This window comes from Seriola dumerili, unplaced genomic scaffold, assembly GCF_002260705.1.
Source record: "Seriola dumerili isolate Sdu_G_001 unplaced genomic scaffold, Sdu_1.0 BDQW01000807.1, whole genome shotgun sequence".
Lineage (NCBI taxonomy): Eukaryota > Metazoa > Chordata > Actinopteri > Carangiformes > Carangidae > Seriola > Seriola dumerili.
Genome location: NW_019175062.1, coordinates 1,697,748 through 1,716,519, shown reverse-complemented (window position 1 = coordinate 1,716,519; position 18,772 = coordinate 1,697,748). Strand labels below are relative to the sequence as shown.

The window sequence follows — 18,772 nt, the reverse complement described above, 5'->3', positions numbered from 1 at the left end:
TATGTGGTCTTCATCTGTAAGGAGCAACAAGGGATCAGAAACTGAACCTGGACTGAGTCCCAGATAGGAGCCACACTGCGCCTTTGTCTGGGCCTGATGTTAATTTGTCTCATTACTTACTCAGTTTCCTGTCCATCTCCTCACATCTCCTCACTTCATTCACAAACTTGCGCTGAAACACGTTTACGTCTGGGTTCAGCTGAAAGACACAAGAGAAAGATATTTTGACACAATAATTATTATGGTGTTTGGCTAAAACTCGAAGTGACTGATATCCAGGAAATGAATTGAAAACATCTATATATTAATTGATTAATTACCACATGTACAGTAAGTGTGTGAAGTCAAATGTCAGTAAAATACAGGAAACCACTCATCGTCTCTGACCTCTCATTATTTTCACAAGCTATAATCTAATGAGTGAGATTAATCTGTCTGTTTCTACAACTGCACTTGAGAACTTTTGTACTTACATCTCTGAACTGGACCATGCCCAGTTCTCCCAGCTCGCTGACGCAGCAGTAGGCTGCCTCAGACTGGAGAAAGAGCTGGGCCAGGGTCATCTCCTCACTCCTGAACAGTTCTCCCATGATGACCACCTCACTCCTCCTCAGCTAGAATAAAGACACTGCAGGACCGGACAGGAGGAAACATGAACTATTAGACTTCAAGATTTCTGAAGGACATTTCAAAGCACATACAAGACCTGCTGTTTTGTAGGTGAACTGATGTAAACATTTCATATTAATCAGAACAATATACTGTATTATAATATAACACTGTTTTGCACTGTATGCTATTACCTTACTCTAATGTACTACTGTACTTCACTAAACTATACTGTGCAGTTTAGTACAACACAACAGAAAACAAAGAGCATGCCACACTGTTATGTTATGCTACACTGTACTATATAGTGTTGTATTGTGGTAAACGCTAAATTACCAACCTGCCAGGGACTTTCTTGATTAATCGATTAATAATTTTTGTCTATAAAAATGTGATTCCTCAGCGGTGCATGGCCCAGCTGACGCCTTTAAATCTTCCATTACCAGAGCAAAACCCAGAGTTAACTGTTATTGTTAATATGACAAAGAGCAGCAGCAAATCTTCACACTTGTAGAAAACATTGCCGGTACCCCAGGCCTGCCCAGGGCTCAAACCCCCATGTTTACTCTGTCACAATTTGTTTGTGATTTAATTAATTACAGATTTGTTGGAAATGTGCATTAAAGTACAATGTTAAGTCAGCTGGTAAAGGCAAATCCTCTACTTTAACCTCATGTTGATACCCTGTCATGTAGATGTGGGTCAACACAGTGTCTATTTTTATTGTTTCAGTTTCTGTTGTCGGCTGCTAACATGGTGCATATTCCTAAATAAATCTTCTTTTAATTTAGTGCTAAAACATTCAGTTGATTACTCTGTTAGTCTATGAAGTGAAAATGAACTGAGAAGAATTCTGACATTTATCAAGGACAAAATCAAAAATTCTAAGGCTCCAGAATAATTTACTTGATCAATCAATAATGGAAATAATCACTAGTTATCGCCTTAGTTTAATCAAATTTAGCTCTAATCAACTGTCCAATAGGACAAGCCTAGAACAGGTTGATCCAGCCCCGATGTATCTGTACAACAGAAATATTGTAATAACCAAGATAGATAGGCTCAAGTTTAATATCCATTGATCGCCCATATGTGGGCTCCTGTAAAATGCTTAAGCTACAGAAGGGAATGGCGCTTATTGATCAAGGATGCAAGCCTTTACTTATTAATTTATTTCAATTTAATCATATGAATGTAGAAACAGTCAGTCACACACGTCATTTAACAAGACAAAATAAAGTAATATCTACATCAGAGAATGATAAAAAAAACACAATAACGAAAAATAGTGACTACATATAAAAACTAACTAAATAAACAAGGATGCAAATGCAAATGCTTTTATAATATCATTTCAAGTTAATATTATAAAATCAGTTCTGTATTACAAGAAATGTCTTAACGGCTCCAGCAGGAAGAGCAGAGCATCGCTGACGTCGCAGCATCCCTCCTCTGCATCTCTGCCCTTCACTGCTCAAGGACGCCATGATGCTGCAGGAGTCCGGCCTGCAGTTCTGTGTGACCATCTGTCACCTCCGCCCAGACACTGATTCTGTCCATCTTTAGAAATGATTCACCGTTCAGCAATAAACGCTAATGTTTTTTCCCGTTATACACAAACATTGTGCGCGTTAAAGGCCCAGTACCAGAGAATGGGTTAGGTTGACTCGCTTATAGTAGTAGTAGTACTATCTTATAACGCTATAGTGGCCTGATATTTATAACGGGAACAACTCGCTTCACATGACAAACGTTACTAACATCAGAATTTAACATTGTTAAGAAAAAAATTATTTGTGAACGTGAGGCGCCTTCGTCGGTGTCTCGTTATCACTGTCGTGACAGCACAAACGTGTAATATCTACTACAATATGGTTCATAATCCCCTCACTGACACTGAGTCTAAAACATTTAAATGACAACCTTCAACATTTCACATGAAACATTTTTTAAAAATATCCATTTCCTCACCTGTGTTCGCTGCAGCAAGGCGGCTCTCTCCGGCCTGTCAGACCCTCCTGGATGCTGGCTGCTGTGGTCCAGGGTAGCGCATCAAGTTAGACACAGTCGGCCGAAAATATAACTGACAAGAAACGACTTCAAAATTAAAGCACTGTGTCTTTGCTTGACGGACATCTTGTACCTTTTCAGTAGTGACTCTAAAGATGATAATGATACCAATGTATTCGGATTGTGTTATATTATTAATGAGTCACGGTGCCGCTTTTCATAGTACAAAGTCGGGCTGATAGATTTGTCATCGTGGTTTTATTTTGAAAATTCTAACCGGACGCTTGTTTTAAAAGTTCCGTCAGTTTCATGCGGTTGATCCAGGATTACTTGTAATGACATGGTGACTCAACTGGAACAGGTCATCAACACTGGATATATTCATACATCAAAGGGATTTAAAATAGACACGTGACACAACGGGACACACACACACACACACACACACACACACACACACACACACACACACACACACACTGACTATTTATCACAGACACTGTTATGTCATTGATGTTTATATGCATATTATATTTTATTATATATTTATATATTTTATTGATTTTAGGAAATAGATAATTTATTATTCTCTTGTGTTTCATCAATATATTACCTATATGTTGTCACAGTTAACTACATTCTTTTACAGGTTAAAGTTACAGTTTGTTCTTGCTCTGGTCAATATTTAGCCTAATTATTGCCCACATTAGAGTCATGACATCACATCCTTTTGCAGGTATGTGACCATACCTTAATTCCCATTTTAGTTCCGCCCACTTTCAGCCTGAGAAGGTTGCAAATCTGACAGGATAAGTGAAAACACCTCATAGGGTGTGCAGAGTCTTTAAGTTATTATTAACATTTAAGATCCTGTACACACCCACATACGTGTTTTCAGTCATCCTGTCTGACTAGACTTAAACTCAGGTTAAAGTGGGGGGGGTTAAAATAGGAATTATGTGAGGGAGATCACTGGCCTTCATGTATAAATAAGAATGATAAAAGTATGGTGGCTTGTGCCTTATATCATATTGGAGTTATTGTAATTATTAGTACCCACTTTCACATCAACATCCAGGCTGTAATAACGATTGGGAAACTTGGAGATTTCTGAAAGCTTCGGAATATCTGACCTGGCACTTACTGCTACAGAAGTGACTGCAAACTAAAGACACATGGATGTGTCACACCAGCCAAAGACCATTGTTAGTGTGTGCAACATCCCCGGCAAAATGCACAGTATAGCCTAATGAACTTTAAATAACACATTCTCTGCCATTAAACATGTTTTTTTGCTGGGAGCAGGTGTTTGACATGAGCTTCGGCTTTATAATACAAGAGGTTATAATACGCCCTCTGAGCAGTTACAGTGAGTTGCTATGGGAAAGTGACAAGCCAGGGTTAGCTGGTTAGCGTGCTAACTTCAGTAGAAGAAAATGAAATAGATAGAGACAAGAGTTAACAACTAGCGGCATGCATACTGGACCTCAGTTGTCTTGGTTACCATAATAACATGCAACTGTACCGAGAACAGTGTATGAATCGTTGCCGTGGATACTATAATAACTGTCATGTCTTGGTTAGGTTCAGGAAAAGATGGTGATTTGGGTTAAAGTAAGTACTTCCTCAACATTAGATGATCTTTGTTGTCGTGGTTACAATAATAACAACGTGGTTAACTTTGTCGAACGGTCATGGATAAAACAATCAACATAAACTGCTGGTCTCACATGGGAATCGAACACGGCTCTCCTGTGTCATATTCATCCATCGACCACAACCTCCTCCTGACATGGACTTTGTCTCTCTCTATACTACGCCACCGCACTTTCCCCTTTGCTCCTGTCATCATTACTACGACCACTAGATGTCGCCTAGCAGCAAAACCTAACTATGGGTCATAATAACCCGCTGCACAGACGGACTATGGGCTCGTTTTTCACAGGAGGACAGTCTCAGAGTTAACATTGGTGTTTGTTTCCACCTCTAGAGACAGCTGTTGGTGATTAAAGGAGTGAAGTTTGACGCTGAACACACAACATTTCTTCTAGACTGGTAAGTAAACAGCTGTTAATGCTAATGTTAGCTATGTAGCAATAGCAACACTTACAAATAGTTCCTTTATGTTATGGCTATAGTTAAGTTTTAAGCTCCGCCATAAATCTAATTTCTCAAGATCGTTGACAGGTGGGCTCACTCCATCTGCTGATGAAGATCATGCAATATGATCAAATCCTTTCACATTACACATATTTGATTTGTTATAAAAAAAATCTTGATAACATCAGCTTTAATATTCTACCAATAATCAGTCATATGATGGAGATTTTCCCTTTTCTTTTTTACAGTCTGTACTGTATCAAGCCAGATAGTTATCATGAACTTAGATGTTAGATGTTAGATGTGTATGACACCCAATTCCTTGTGAGTACCACCTAAAGTAAAGTGCTACCAAAACCCCCTCTCTAAACGTTCTGAGATTAAGGTCTACCAGATGTGGTGGAACAGTCCACAACTGGCCAAGTGTTGAGTCAGTCCTAACGAGATACTGTAGAAATTTTCCTCTTAAAAACAGCCACAGTGGAGTTTCACCCTCTCACAGTTCCACACGGAGCAGGGTTTAAACCAGGACACTGGCTGGCTGCCACGGAACAATTTTGGAAACATGGAACTCCCATAATGTGCATAAATTACTGTGGCAGACTTCTACGAGAAACAGCTTTTCAAAGATAGCTTTCTGCCTCATTCCGGGGTGCCATGTGGTTTTCCCAATTTGAATGCATTCTAATGTTTTTTTTTTCCCAAGTGTTTGCTTGCTGTGCAGAAGAGAGGACCAATGAGATGCATGTGGAAAGAAATCTGAACATAATGACTGGAAGGTGCACTTTGGAAAATGGGTTTCCATGGCAAATGACTCTTCAAGATCTTATCTAAATACATAGGTCTTCATTGCAGCTCTTGACGACCTTGACCCTCCCTTGGCCATTATTAACAAACAAGACTGTGCTGATCATTTAAGAAAACTATCAATTTTCACTATGTACCTACAGCTACTGACTGTAATTTCTGATTCAACGTCATGGCTCAGTGGTTGATGGATGAGGTGTCAAACTATAGGCTAGGCAAGTATGGCTTCAAACTACCTGATTATTGTTTGAAGACACAATCAGGTAGTTATGAAGAAATCAGTGTCAAGTTTCAGCCATAATGTTTCTTAAGCCATTGGTTAGTCAGTTGACACAATGATTGATAGTGTAGTGATTCGTCAGATGGATGCTAAATATCTATTCATTCTTTGGGAAGTAGAGTTAAACAGTATTTTTAGAAAATGAACTCCAACAGATTGACAATGAGATTCGCTCTGCCCATCTTTCTGGTATTTTGGTATCAAATACAGAGTGCCATGAAAATAGGGCCCTTAAGAGAGTTCAATTAAAATAACTGTCACATCTATTCCAAATATTTGGTTTGCTCTTGTTGATAAAAGCACCAGACTGGCCTCAAAGTTGATGATGCACCAGAAACATGACATGGTTCTGATATGTCAACTCTCACCTTGCCAACTCGCCTTGTGCTGCCTCATTTGAAAAAACCTCCTTCCTGTTTTCACCTCTCCACCCCCTTGTGAACCATGCCCTCTGTGCTTAGTTGGCACTATACCACACAAATGGGCAAAATAATTTTCAAGGTTGGGAAAAAACCAAATAGCCAGAAGCACAATATTGTATACTGTATATATATATATTTAAAAATATACAATTAGAAATTAGAGCAATTTCATATATTGACATATATTTCTAGCCCATACAAATATTTAGTTTATGTATGTATGCTTATATTGTAGACATATACTACATAAATATAGGCTATATCCATCCCAAACTCCTTCAATATATGTTGATATTTTATACAGTAGGGTCCAAAAGTCTGAGATTACTTCCCCAGAATGTGAAATAGACATGTTTAAAATTAATGAGAAATTAATAAAAAAATATATGTTAGCATATAGACTTTTTTATATGTATGTTGTTTTAATAAACATAAGTAAATTAATTAAGATAGATAGATAGATACATACATACTTGATTTATCCCCTAGGGGAAATTCATGTGTCCATTAGCTCATTGTTAATACTAATACTACTACTACTACTACTAATAATAATAAAAAGAGTTAATAACAAATGAACAATGATAATTAGATTAGTCGACTTCCTTTGGCTGTGGTGTTGTCTATATAGGTGTGAACCTCTCTGTTCTGCAGCACAGTGTCATGAGACGTTTGCTGCAGCTGTAGCTGCTTCTCTGTCCTGCCAGAATGTTGTGGAGAGGATGGTTGGTATTGTCCAAGATGGCCTCCATCTTACATTGCATGTGTCTCTCCACAACAGTCCTGAGTGAGTCCAGACTCCTGCCAAGCCCGGCTCCAGCCTTTTTGACCAGCTTGTCCAGTCTCCTTGTGTTCATGTCTGACATGCTGCTGCCCCAGCAGACTGCAGCATAAAAGAGTAATGTAATGTAAATTAAATATACAGTATATTATATTATTATATGTATATTATTAACATACATAGTCATAGATATTTTTTAATATATGTAAATTCTGCTATGGGTATTTCATACATGAACTTATGTCTTCATATATCCAGAGGATGTATATATGTGATAATAATATATCCCCTTATAGCTGACATATATGGCAACATCAATCTTGATATAGGGACATATATGTCAGATATTACATTTCTGAATGGGTGTCCTTCATATAGAGATGAATAAAGTAAAGAGGTGGAGGTAATGTCACTGAAAATAATGGTCATTGTGCTGCTGGACAACAGTCCAGTCAGACCTCTCGGGTCGTCAGATGGTGGTTTTTTCTAACTGTTCTTAGAATAAAATCATGATCTGGTGAGGGTGTGTTTTCTAGAGTGGATATGGGTTTTTACTGTCTTTGTGTGGAACCCTAACCCTTGCCTTTCTTTATTAAATGAGTGGATATTTCATGATTTTCATCAGCGAATGGCATTGTCCTGAGTCCATGATGACTCACCAAACGCCATTTACTGATGAAGGCAGTTAAAAACTAGAGAAATCAAGTAAATGGACCTTGAGTTATTACCTATCGGTAAACTTTTAGCTGCTAAATACCCAAATCCATTACTGTATTTGCAAATATGAAATATAAAATGTCAACTACTACAACAACAATGTGCCTAGAACTCATCAAGAGATCATTTTGTTCCCAGTCTTTGCTCGTTTATGTCCTTGTTTATGTGTTTATGACCCAAGGAGGGCTCGTTTTCCTGCCTGGTGTCATCCATTTTAAATCCAGCCCTGCCTTCTTCCATGTTCTTCATTGAGGGGGGAAAGGAGTGGAAAAAGGAAGGGATCCTGCCTGACATTCCTCCTTCTGCTGTGCCTCAGCTTGTATACAAGCAGATCAGCACAGCTCTGCCCTGACTATTCCAACCACGCTGATGGGACAAGGTTTGACCAAGGGGGTGTGTCATTGAATCATCAAGGGGCTGGACCTTCCAGCTGTGGGTGGAGTTGTACTGATGTGTGTGTGTGTGTGTGTGTATGTGAGTATTTAGGGAGGAGATGAGGGAGGGGTTTGATGAGAGGAGGAGAGTCCGGTGGAAAAAAAGAGGGGGGGCTGGAGAAAAAAAAAACTGCCGGCTTTAGCTTGACTGGAGGGTTTTCTCTCCCTGGTGTGGCATTCGCAGTCTAACGCTCATGTGGTAACATCCAGCATTGCTTGGCCTCCTCTGCACACTGGCCTGATTCCAGGGATTTGAAGTAGACACGACAGACAGACAGACAGACAGACAGACAGACAGACAGACAGACAGACAGACAGAAAGACAGACAGAGAGACAGAGAGAAAGAGAGACAAAGTGCATGTATGCTGGAAAGAGATAAGTGAGTTTAGAAGTAGGAGGGAAAAAGAACAGAGGTCCGGAGAAGGGAAGAAAAAGAAGAAGCAGGTGGGAGAGAAGAACCAGTGGTGAAGAAAGGTTGATTAGCTGACTGTACACTACAAATCCACCAACATGGCAGCCATGGAAGCACTGGAATCCTCAAGTGCTCAGCTGGAGCCCCAGACCCTCACTGAGATCTCAGACGACGAGGTCAACCTCCCACCCTCAGATGATGAAGACGATGCCCTTGCCGCAGCCAAAAAAGAGCTGTCCGCCATGGGCACAGAGGGGGACGCCGCCGAAGACAAGGACGAAGTGGCGAGGCTGGACCAGCAGGCCAACGGGGTCTTGGTGCTGTCTTTGCTTGACAAGATAATTGGGGCAGTGGACCAGATCCAGCAGACCCAGAGTGGGCTTGAGGCCAGGCAGCAGGACATGGAGCGTTCGGTGACCAGCATCCAGGGCGAGCTGTCCAAACTGTCCAAGAGCCACAGCACCACGTCCAACAGCGTCAGTAAGATGATGGAGAAGGTGCGCAAGGTGAGCGTCAACGTCAAGACAGTGCAGGCCGCCCTGGAGAAGCAAGGAGGCCAGATCAAGAAGCTGGAGAACAACGAGGCCGAGCTGCTCAAGAGACGCAACTTTAAAGTCATGATCTACCAGGTGGGAGAGAGTTTGTCTGTGTAAATACATGTATTAGTGTGTGGTTGTGGTTCGTGTGATTGAGGTTCAGGTTGTTTATGTAACGTACACGACACCTTATTGGTTTATGGGTGTGGCCCATGGGTCAATGTACCACATCACTTTCAAGAAATCCTACTGAAAATGATTCAGTGGTGGTTTGATACAAATGAAGAAGAAAGTGTTGGTTTGATAGAGATGTTCCTCAAGTTTACCCTGATGCTAACCCTATACCCATCCCTTAACTGAAGTGTTTTGTTGTACAAACCTGAGAAAGACCAAACATGAATCTCACTTTCCACCCCGACCCCCTCCATGCAACTTTTCCTCATTTTCTCAGCTGGAAAAACAGAAATGATGCTTCCTTCAAATACTAATTAGTAGGATATAAGTATAATTTCTACGAGACAGGTTTACAACCCGGACACAAAGATTAGCAAAATGCATATACTGTAGATACATATTCGCGTGAATGAAATCATAAAGTGAACAATAAACAACAAGCAATATACTAAGAGGGGATGTAACTATGATAATGTACAATATGAACAATAAACCATCATTAAATATGTAAAATATGAGTGAATGAAGCTATGTTATGAACAGCAACCAATATGTATTTAAATGAAATGCATTTTCATGCTAATAACCAAAAACATAGTTTAATATAATTTGTCAAAAAGACTCTTGAGACACATCCACACCTGTGGAAACAATCACCAGATTCATTACTCACACTTGTATGAGAAAGCACAGCTTCAAGTCATTTTCCAGCCTGGTATGTGCTACTTTTTCCAAGTATTCATAAATGAACTTTCATAAAATTGTGTCAAAGCACAAATAACCTCAAGCTCCAAGCAACACACAGTCTGTCTGTGGGGCTACAGAGCCAACAGAGGCACAACTTATTATGTTCTTAGACAACATACAGGAGCAGTGATCAGGGCTGCACTGTGTGTCTGTGATTGTTAGACTCTCAGATGTTGTTCTACCCCAACCCCAGCCCCACCCCAGATCTACTGTACATTGGATCAATAAGTGGTATCCTCAACAGGTGGCTTCCAGATATTTTTCCTTTCATAGCAGACAGTGTGTAGAACTTCAGGATACAAGCCGTCACATGTGAGCCGAGCTTGCCGGCTGCCCAAGTCATACGGAATTAATTCGGAAAGTCAATTCCCTTTTTTTATACAGAGATGGAAAATACCACAAGTGAGCTCAAGGTCCTGTTTAAGGCAGAGAAATGTTTCATTTAAAGACAGAGAGCAAGTTTTTTTTTGAGGGGAGTTGAGGGGAGCCCTGTTCTTTTTTTAGCCTTTGAGGCTGTGATGTATAATAGCTTGCAGCTTTTTGCACAGTGGTGCGAGAACATTCAGAGTTTCCAGCAGTGACTCAGACATCATGGCTTGGGCTAACCTCCCTCTCTCTGTGTTTCTCTCAGTCTCTGTCCAGGGACTGGGCAAAAGTCAAATAAGAGCTCCATCTTAGGCAACCCAGACTGTCTCACTGTGAATGGTTTTGCATTTGTGCTATTCTAACGTACTTACACAATATATTTGGCTTTCTCGTCTTGGCATACCAGCACAAGATTTCATATATAATGATCCGCAGATGAGCAAGGCAGAACTGTCAGTCAAAAAGAAAAGCTAATCTCCATCATTGCATCTGAGAGAATTTGATGACTGAACGGTTTCTCAATCCAAAAGGATCATAAATCAGAATTTTAATTAGAATACAATAATGTCTTGAGGGCTGCAAGTTTCCAATACAATCTACCTGAAATACCACACTGTGAAAAACAAGAGGGCTGGGATTTTGCTAGCATTAGCCAACTTCTTTGGCCCTTTGGCAAGAGAAACTCCCCCTGAAATGCCTATCTCTGGCTCCCTCGCTAACTCAAAACACTGGCTTTGTTTACGGTTGCCAACTATGACATAACCTCAGATTCATCTTCATTAAAAAAAGCAAACCACAGTGTGTTCTGTTTTCAATTTTCTGTGCTACTCTGTTGCCCTTCAAGAGCAGATTCCTTCAAAATCAGCAGTAGACAGAGAGAGACTCCAGCAACACCCCCAGTGAACTGTAACACTGTCAACACATAAATACTTGGCTTTTGTTAGGACTCATTAGCGCTGACGACTTGTTCCTCCATGCGCAATCACATCTCCACTCACAACAACTATTTAAACACTGTGGAGGCATTTGTGTACTGGTAGTAGTGGTGTGTACTTATACTCTAAAGAACATCATGGAAAAACAAACAAAACTAACAAGGCTGCAATTTTCATACTGCTGTGAATGTGTTTAAAGGTGCCAGTACATGCACATTATTAGAGCCAAACCAATGTATCAGCCAGGTGATATAATCAGCCAATATCATCTTATCACACACTATATATTTTGGTGTATCGATTATGTGTGTAAATGTCAGTGGAAAAACAGTGTCTTCATTACATAGTGTGTCCACCAGAGAGCAATGATGTATGTTCAGTATGTATGTTATTGGTCAAATGTAAGGGATCATTATCAAAAATGTGCACCATGTTGTGCATTTATGTTAAAAAACTAATATAAAAAAATAGGTTTTATCATTCATTTGTAGGCCTACCTCTACAGTCTCAATACTGGTATCAGCCTCAAAAATCCTATCCTAGCGCTACCAGCTGCTCACTGAAACTCTAATTGTTTAGACATGTCCTTGAAATAATGATATCCAGTCCTTACTAATGCTCTGTATCATGATACATTTATCATCTTGTATCTGCAATCTGTAATGTCCTTAACTTCCAATAAGATTTTTATTCAAAGTTAAACAAAAAACAGCCACTAAGTATGACTCCTTTAACCATTGCTAATCAGCATATTACAACATAGCAACATGTAAAAACGCCTACAGTGCTGCTGACTTTGTCTAAAATCATGTTTTCTTTGTGTTCCACTAGCACAATGCTAACGACCTGCACCAACAGTATCACTTTGAGTTGTGTCATCTGACATGGTGTGTTATCTTTGCATGGGGGATTGTGGGTAATAGTATTTGGATGATATCACGCTACCAAGGTTTGCAACTCATTCATGATGAATTTTCCTCTAAGAGGTCATCATGCCCAAAACAACATGGGTAGAGCATCTGTAGCTCAGCATTAGCAAATTAGCAACCTCAAAAACATGTTTAGAAAATATACATTTTACATTAGTTTCAATGGGATCAAGGTTATTTCAAGGACAATGGGAGCATTATATTCCATTCAGTGTGTTTAGCTGCTGATCCAACATCAGTCTATATACAACAGCCTGTTTGCTGGTTTGTGACACATGCAGCTTAGTATCAGACACTGTTTTCACATCTATCCCTGACATTTTTCCAAAATGCTTCTCACTTTTCATTGTGTGTGTGTGAGGTGGGAGTTTAGATCAGACACTCCTGTTTTGTGCTTGTGTTGTTTGTGCCCTGAGGAAAAGCCCTGCCCTGGTGCTCAGCTGATATTAAAACACACTATTACTGAGTGGTGTTTACTGTTACATAGTGTTACTCACATAGGAGGGGGGGGGGGACAGCACGAGGGCTTTGTAGTGGAGCGTAGGATGTTTAATCTCTGCTTTAGTGGCCCAGCAGCCTTTGCTCCACTCCTTCCTGGGCCCCCTTAACAAGTGTCGTCCTAACCAGACTTGGACTGATTCATGTTCATCTTGTTTCCTTATGAAGGAGCAATGTCATTAACCCAAAGGAAGACTTAGTGACACAAACTAAAACCAACTCTGGCTAATGCCAAGAACCCAAACAATACCCCATAAATCCACTGGTATGTTGGACGAGCCCAGGCTACTGTACAATGTGTAAGTGGAAACTAATCAGGCATCTCTGTCAGCACATCAGCTGGAAAAGGCTGTTTCCCTGTTAGCATGAACAGCTGTCCTCCTCTGGGAATGTATGTTTGTGTTGGCCCGCGATGTGTGTAGGTTGCTGTTGTGTGTGTGTGTGTGTGTGTGTGTGTGTGTGTGTGTGTGTGTGTGTGTGTGTGTGTGTCTTTGACTCATTTAAGCCTCAATGTCCAGTCCTCCCTTGCATCTCTCTTCAGCTCCTTGACAGCTGAGTCCATATGGTGTCAGAGAACAGAGGTTACTGCACATACTGAGGAGCCATGCTGGATTATGACAATTAACCCCACAGTGTGTGAGTGTGAGAGAGAGAAACAGAGGAAGCAAGGAAGAGCGATGGAAATATTAGTAGATTAAAGCTGCACTACAGTCTTTTTATATTAACTATGAATCAGATTAATATGTGTAATGTTAAAGAGGTCATGTGTAGTGTCAAAGCCACTGGAAGTTATCACCAGACTTTGTAGTTCCCAACACCTCTGCGCTCAGCAACTTCATTTTATGATGCAGCAACCAGTTGATTTCAGCAAAATCAGTGTTACCAACTTTGCCATATCTGGGCAGACAAGGTTAGCAACTAGGTGGTCTTCAGATGAGTGGAACAGCAGCTAAAGAGCCAGATATTTTTCTCAGGAGGTGGTGGAGACCAAACTGGAGCTAAAAGCAGAGTGAATATTGGACTTAGAGTCATCAGGTGAACACTATAGTACTACTTTATGAGGTGATAGCATGTCAACGTTGTATTTTCAGTGTTTTCTATAAAAAATAAGCCCATAGGTCGTCTGTGCAGCAGGTTATTATGACCCATAGTTACGTTTTGTTGCTAGGCGACATCTAATGGAAAAGTATGGTCAAAGTTAACCACGTTATTATTGTAACGTAATGTAATGTAACGTTGTAATGTGTTTGAGGAAGTTCTTATTCTCACCTAAATCATGATCTTTTCCTAAACCTAACCAAGACATGACCTTTATTATAGTATCAATGGCCACAAAGGGCGATGAAGGGTGCTGTAGGGCCGCTATATCAGGAAACACTCCTGTGGGTCAGAGGGTTGGAAAAAACAACCTGTGTGGCTGTTCAGGTTGGAGGACTTGTTGGTTTTTTGCTTGTTTCTCTGCCACCTAGTGATCAGAAATCACCTATTGCATCCTTAATCAATTCAGAGAAGTTATCATTGAGATTCAACTTACACTAATGAATCTACGTAGGGCAGACCAATAAATAGAGGATTGTGCTAACAAAATGCTCCAAAATTGGTTTTCAAAGGCAGTCCATATGGGTTGTATAATGTCATAAGGAACAGGTCTCACAGTTTTTCATAAATCTAAAAGCTGTTACTGTGTATGATGATTCCCTGCGAGGAGAGACTTCCTCTGTTCATTGCTTCTCCTCTGTGGCTGGATTTTCCTCCCTTTGAGTGCAGCCATTTGGAATATGGTCTAATAACACCTTGAATGACTTGGTTTAATGCCTCAAATACTGTAGGGATTTAAGGACAATGACTGTTAAGAACAGGGATATACCCACTTTCCCCTGAATGTGTTTGTGAATGTCTCTGCCTCCTACATTAGAGGTTGATAAGCTGAGAGAAATAACTATTGTGTAGCGAGTATATGTGACACATTGACCTGCTGAGATTCCCTCCATCGTTGTGAAGAGGGTGGAATAATATGTGTGGGAGAGTAAGGGAGAAAGATAAACTGGAAGCAGAGGGGCTGTCCATCCACTTTGTACAGGGAGTGGATGGGTGTGTTGCAATGAAGAACAGGGACCATATTTAGACAGCTGATTCATAGCACAGGCATCCCCGGCTCTCCACGCTAACCTCCTCTTGCCTCCACCTCCTAATGTGGAACCAGTCACAGCCCTGTTCCTCCCTTTTCCCAGCTCCTCCGCGCATCCACATTGTGTCCTCTTCGACCTACCCCACCCTACACACCATCCCATTCCCTTACCAGCCATCATTTTGCTCTCACCCCTCTCATTTCATTATTTCCTCTTCATAATGAATCAGGTTATGTAACTGATATTGATATATAAAATTTGAAAGATTTGAAATGAAATATATTAAAAGATAAGCATGCTCATGAAAAGTAATTGTGAAACACTACATATATTTTGAAAGTAACTGCCTAGAGTTCATTATTTAAAGTCTAAACTATGAAGGGTTCATTTGCAATTTGGAAAAATATAACAAGGAAGCATCATCATGTGTTTTTTTTAATAAGGATTATTTCATTCGTTTGGATATTTCTATGAGCTAGTAATGAGCCTGAGGATCTCTTGTTGATCTAGGCAAACTATTCAAGAGTTGCAGTTGTTGTGCAGCCGCTCTAAAGGCCACGACCACAGCATTTAAAACAGTAACATTTTGGAGCAAAGTCAGTGACATGCACATTTCCACAGTTGACCAGATGCAAACTATCTTGGCAGTGCTGACCTTTTAAAGAAGAAATTTTCCAGCAACCCTAACCCTAACTGAGAAAGAGATAGCAAGCTTGGCTGGCAGGTTACTGAGGCCAGCAAGTGCTAGCATGTAACTGGTTAGCCCCATTCATGACCTCAGCAGGCTGTACATTATTCCATGACTCTCTCTCACTTAAAGTGGTAGTTAGGGTTATTTGCTGTGGGGTTGTGTGCTGCCAGTTTAGAGATGCAGCAGTAGCACCGGCACAGAAGCTGAGCGAAGTGCTGCTGTGGACAGGTTCAGCAAAAAAATATTTTAGCCACTTAAAAACCAGTCCACAGGAAAGAAATAATATCACTTTAAATGTACACTTTATTTTGAATATTTCCAGCAATTTATCTTGCAACAGCAAACTGCCCTTTCCTTTGGAACTACATGTTCTCAACCATTGAACTACCATATTTCTATGCAAGTGCACCTACGCTTAGCCCTGTCTGACTCAAGCAGATGACCTATGGAATAGTAGTATCTGGTAGTAGTATTCAACAATTCACAAACTGTAGTTCCAAAGGAAAGGGCTGTTTGACAACAAGATAAAGTGGTGAAAATATTCAAAATGAAGCTACACTTCAACTGATACTAGATTTTTTCTGTGGACATTTATAAGTGGCTAAAACACTTTTTTGCAGATGACCCCATCTACTGCAGGTAATACACTGACTACAGATATGTACCTCACACAACCCCACGTCAAATAACCTCAACTATCACTTTAACACTGCAGATCTGTCAGAGGTCCACTTTCTGTTTTGTCACAGATGAGGATTGTTACCAGTTAGCTCACCAGCCACAGTAGCTCACATCTAGCCATGCAGGTACTATACAGCACCACATTTTTACCAAGGGATAAATCTCACAGTGCCTCTTTCTGAGGCTTAAAGCCTGTATCTTTTCTTTAAGCCACAACTCCTTTCTACTTCTTCTCCTGACTTTCAAAGGAATCAGGATCTTGGACAATGGAAAGAAACTCTCACAAACAACCTGTCAGAACAGATTTTGTTCATCCTTTTCCTCTATGTGATACTTTCCACCACCACCCGAAACACCTGTTGCCTCCACACTTGCTACATTTCAATCAACACCACATTGTCAAACTGCCATCTTATTTTACTGTGATCACAGCTTCATCCAAATAATTTACACATGAGCTCGTCTGTTGTTTTTTCTTGTTCCTGCAACACTGCAATACTCAACATCTCACCAACAGCCTTGGAGCGATCATGCTCTCAATAATGTTTTGCTTGTAAATTCATCAAGAGTGAACCCCGTCTTCTCACACAGGTCGATCCAGGTCCTTATATGGACATGTGAGCCAGAAATGTTCCCAGCTCAGTTTACAGGCCAGATTGTGTCTAACATTGTTTCAGCTGGGAGCAGGGCTTATTGAAGGAGTATGTTTTTTTTCTAGGGGTGGTGTGCATGTCAGGCTACATGGTCAAAACACTGATGAGAGCTTATGTTGACAAAACGGGTAGGAAGGAAAAGAGAGGAGGAGGAGGAGGAGGAGGGAGAGACAATAAAGGAAACAGAGCGAGGTATCAGAGGGCTTATGGAGTCAAAGAAAGAGAAAAGAGAAGGGGGAGAGCCGTCTAAAAATAGCAACTATCGCATACTTGTTTGATTGTGAGAAGGAAAGGACCTTTTGGAGATTGTGTTCCTGTTTGGTTTTTAAGATCCGAGGCTGGGTCCAAGCGACTGCTGCTTATTTGTGACATGCAGCTATATTATCAATCATTTTCTTCCTGACTTTGATATCCCTGCAGCATACTTTTATGACCTTTCCGTGTCTTATATTCAACTCGAGTGCTTTAGTAGTGTTTAAACTGTTGTAAGAAACTGTTGATATTGTGGTGACGTTCCTGTATAGCTCATCTTTACGCCAACTTTCCACTTTATCATCAGTTGACTCCTAATACCCATAAACCCTTGTGCTGCAGGCAAACCCACCCAGGTGATGCGTTGTTCAGGCATCTCAATCAAGCCACAGTCACCACAGCTGAAAAACTAAGTGCATGTGCTCTAAGCTGCACATCCTCTATTGGCTGCTAGACCATGGGAACTGTTGCAGGGCACGCTAGTTCCTGTTAGGTGATACCCCCTGTTACTAATGAATAATCAAATACATGCAAACAAATATTTTTGAGTTGTTGAACACATTTATACACAGTATGGAGAATTCTATAATCCAAATCTGACCAGCCATGCAGATAAAAATGCAGTTTTAGATGGTTAAATCTTGTGTTAGATGCCTTTCCCTGAAAGTGAACTACTGCTTCACTACATTATTTTTCTACAAGGGCTTTTATTACTCTGTCTCACTGGAGGCCACCACCTTTTCCACACAGACACTATAACTAACAAGTATGAGCTGATACGATGTAATCCACACCGGCTTCCCAGTGCTCCCCCACTAAACATTGCCAAATATGTTTCACGGGGCACAGGTAACCCTGTATGCAAGCGTCTAATCCACTCAGTGGCAGGAAGTTCCAGATGCTTCCCTTTAAAAAGCTAAGGGTTGCCTTTCATCAGATGTGAGGAAGTTAACAGACTGGCTTATCATCTGCTGGAAAAGACTGAGCAGTAATGTACGCATTTTGCTATTTCCAGACCAAATGCTAGTAGTGCTCACTCCTTAGGTAAAACGCGTCCTGTCTCAAAACCCTTTTTTTCAATGCTCTTTTTCTTCATATCAACAAATGTTTACAGTGTAAAAATACGCTTCAGGCCACTTATACTTGCATATAGCTCTACTTCAGTTATTGTGCATATCCTGAAAATAAGGCACAAATTGCCAGTTAATTAAAGCAAAAGTCAATGGAGAGGAGCAAATATTTTTACTGTCTTGTAAAAATATTGTAGTTTTACTATTTAGTTGCTTTAACAATGTAAAAAAAAAATGTTACGTGCTGGTCAAAAACCTTCAACTCACAAAAGCAGCCCTGTTTGGATCCAGCTCAGGGATACCATGCAACGCTTTACATCTTTTGTATCAGCTAAGTGCTGCCACCTCTATGGCTTGTTTACACATTAAACTGTAGAGTGCACAGTAGTTATTGTTCGAAAGGGATCAGTCCACCAATGCCAGGCACTTCAAGGTTTCAGTCCCAAACCTTAAAAAACGAAATACAATCCTAATTCTTCTGCTTTGGTGAAATGCATAACAAATTTGCTCTAATGCTGCTCACTTGACATCAATAGAC

General features: G+C 40.4%; 2 protein-coding genes across 3 annotated transcripts in view; one reads left to right on the top strand and one right to left on the bottom strand.

Annotated features, from left to right (window-relative positions):
* LOC111237072 (V-type proton ATPase 116 kDa subunit a-like) overlaps nucleotides 1-2,658 on the bottom strand; it is a 35,270-nt gene extending 32,612 nt beyond the window's left edge. For both annotated transcript variants that reach the window (XM_022766030.1, XM_022766031.1), the window contains exons 1-3: nucleotides 2,581-2,658; nucleotides 474-628; nucleotides 121-199 (exon numbers count right to left, since the gene is read on the bottom strand). In XM_022766030.1, coding sequence (XP_022621751.1) covers nucleotides 121-199; nucleotides 474-590 — 196 coding nt within the window. In that variant the 5' untranslated portion in view covers nucleotides 591-628; nucleotides 2,581-2,658. The remainder of the gene's footprint in view (nucleotides 1-120; nucleotides 200-473; nucleotides 629-2,580) is intronic.
* Nucleotides 2,659-8,330: 5,672 nt separating this feature from the next.
* Nucleotides 8,331-18,772, top strand: part of LOC111237069 (caveolae-associated protein 1-like) — a 29,650-nt gene continuing 19,208 nt past the window's right edge. The window contains exon 1 of the mRNA XM_022766024.1: nucleotides 8,331-9,202. Within this exon, the coding sequence (XP_022621745.1) occupies nucleotides 8,672-9,202 (531 nt within the window). The 5' untranslated portion in view covers nucleotides 8,331-8,671. The remainder of the gene's footprint in view (nucleotides 9,203-18,772) is intronic.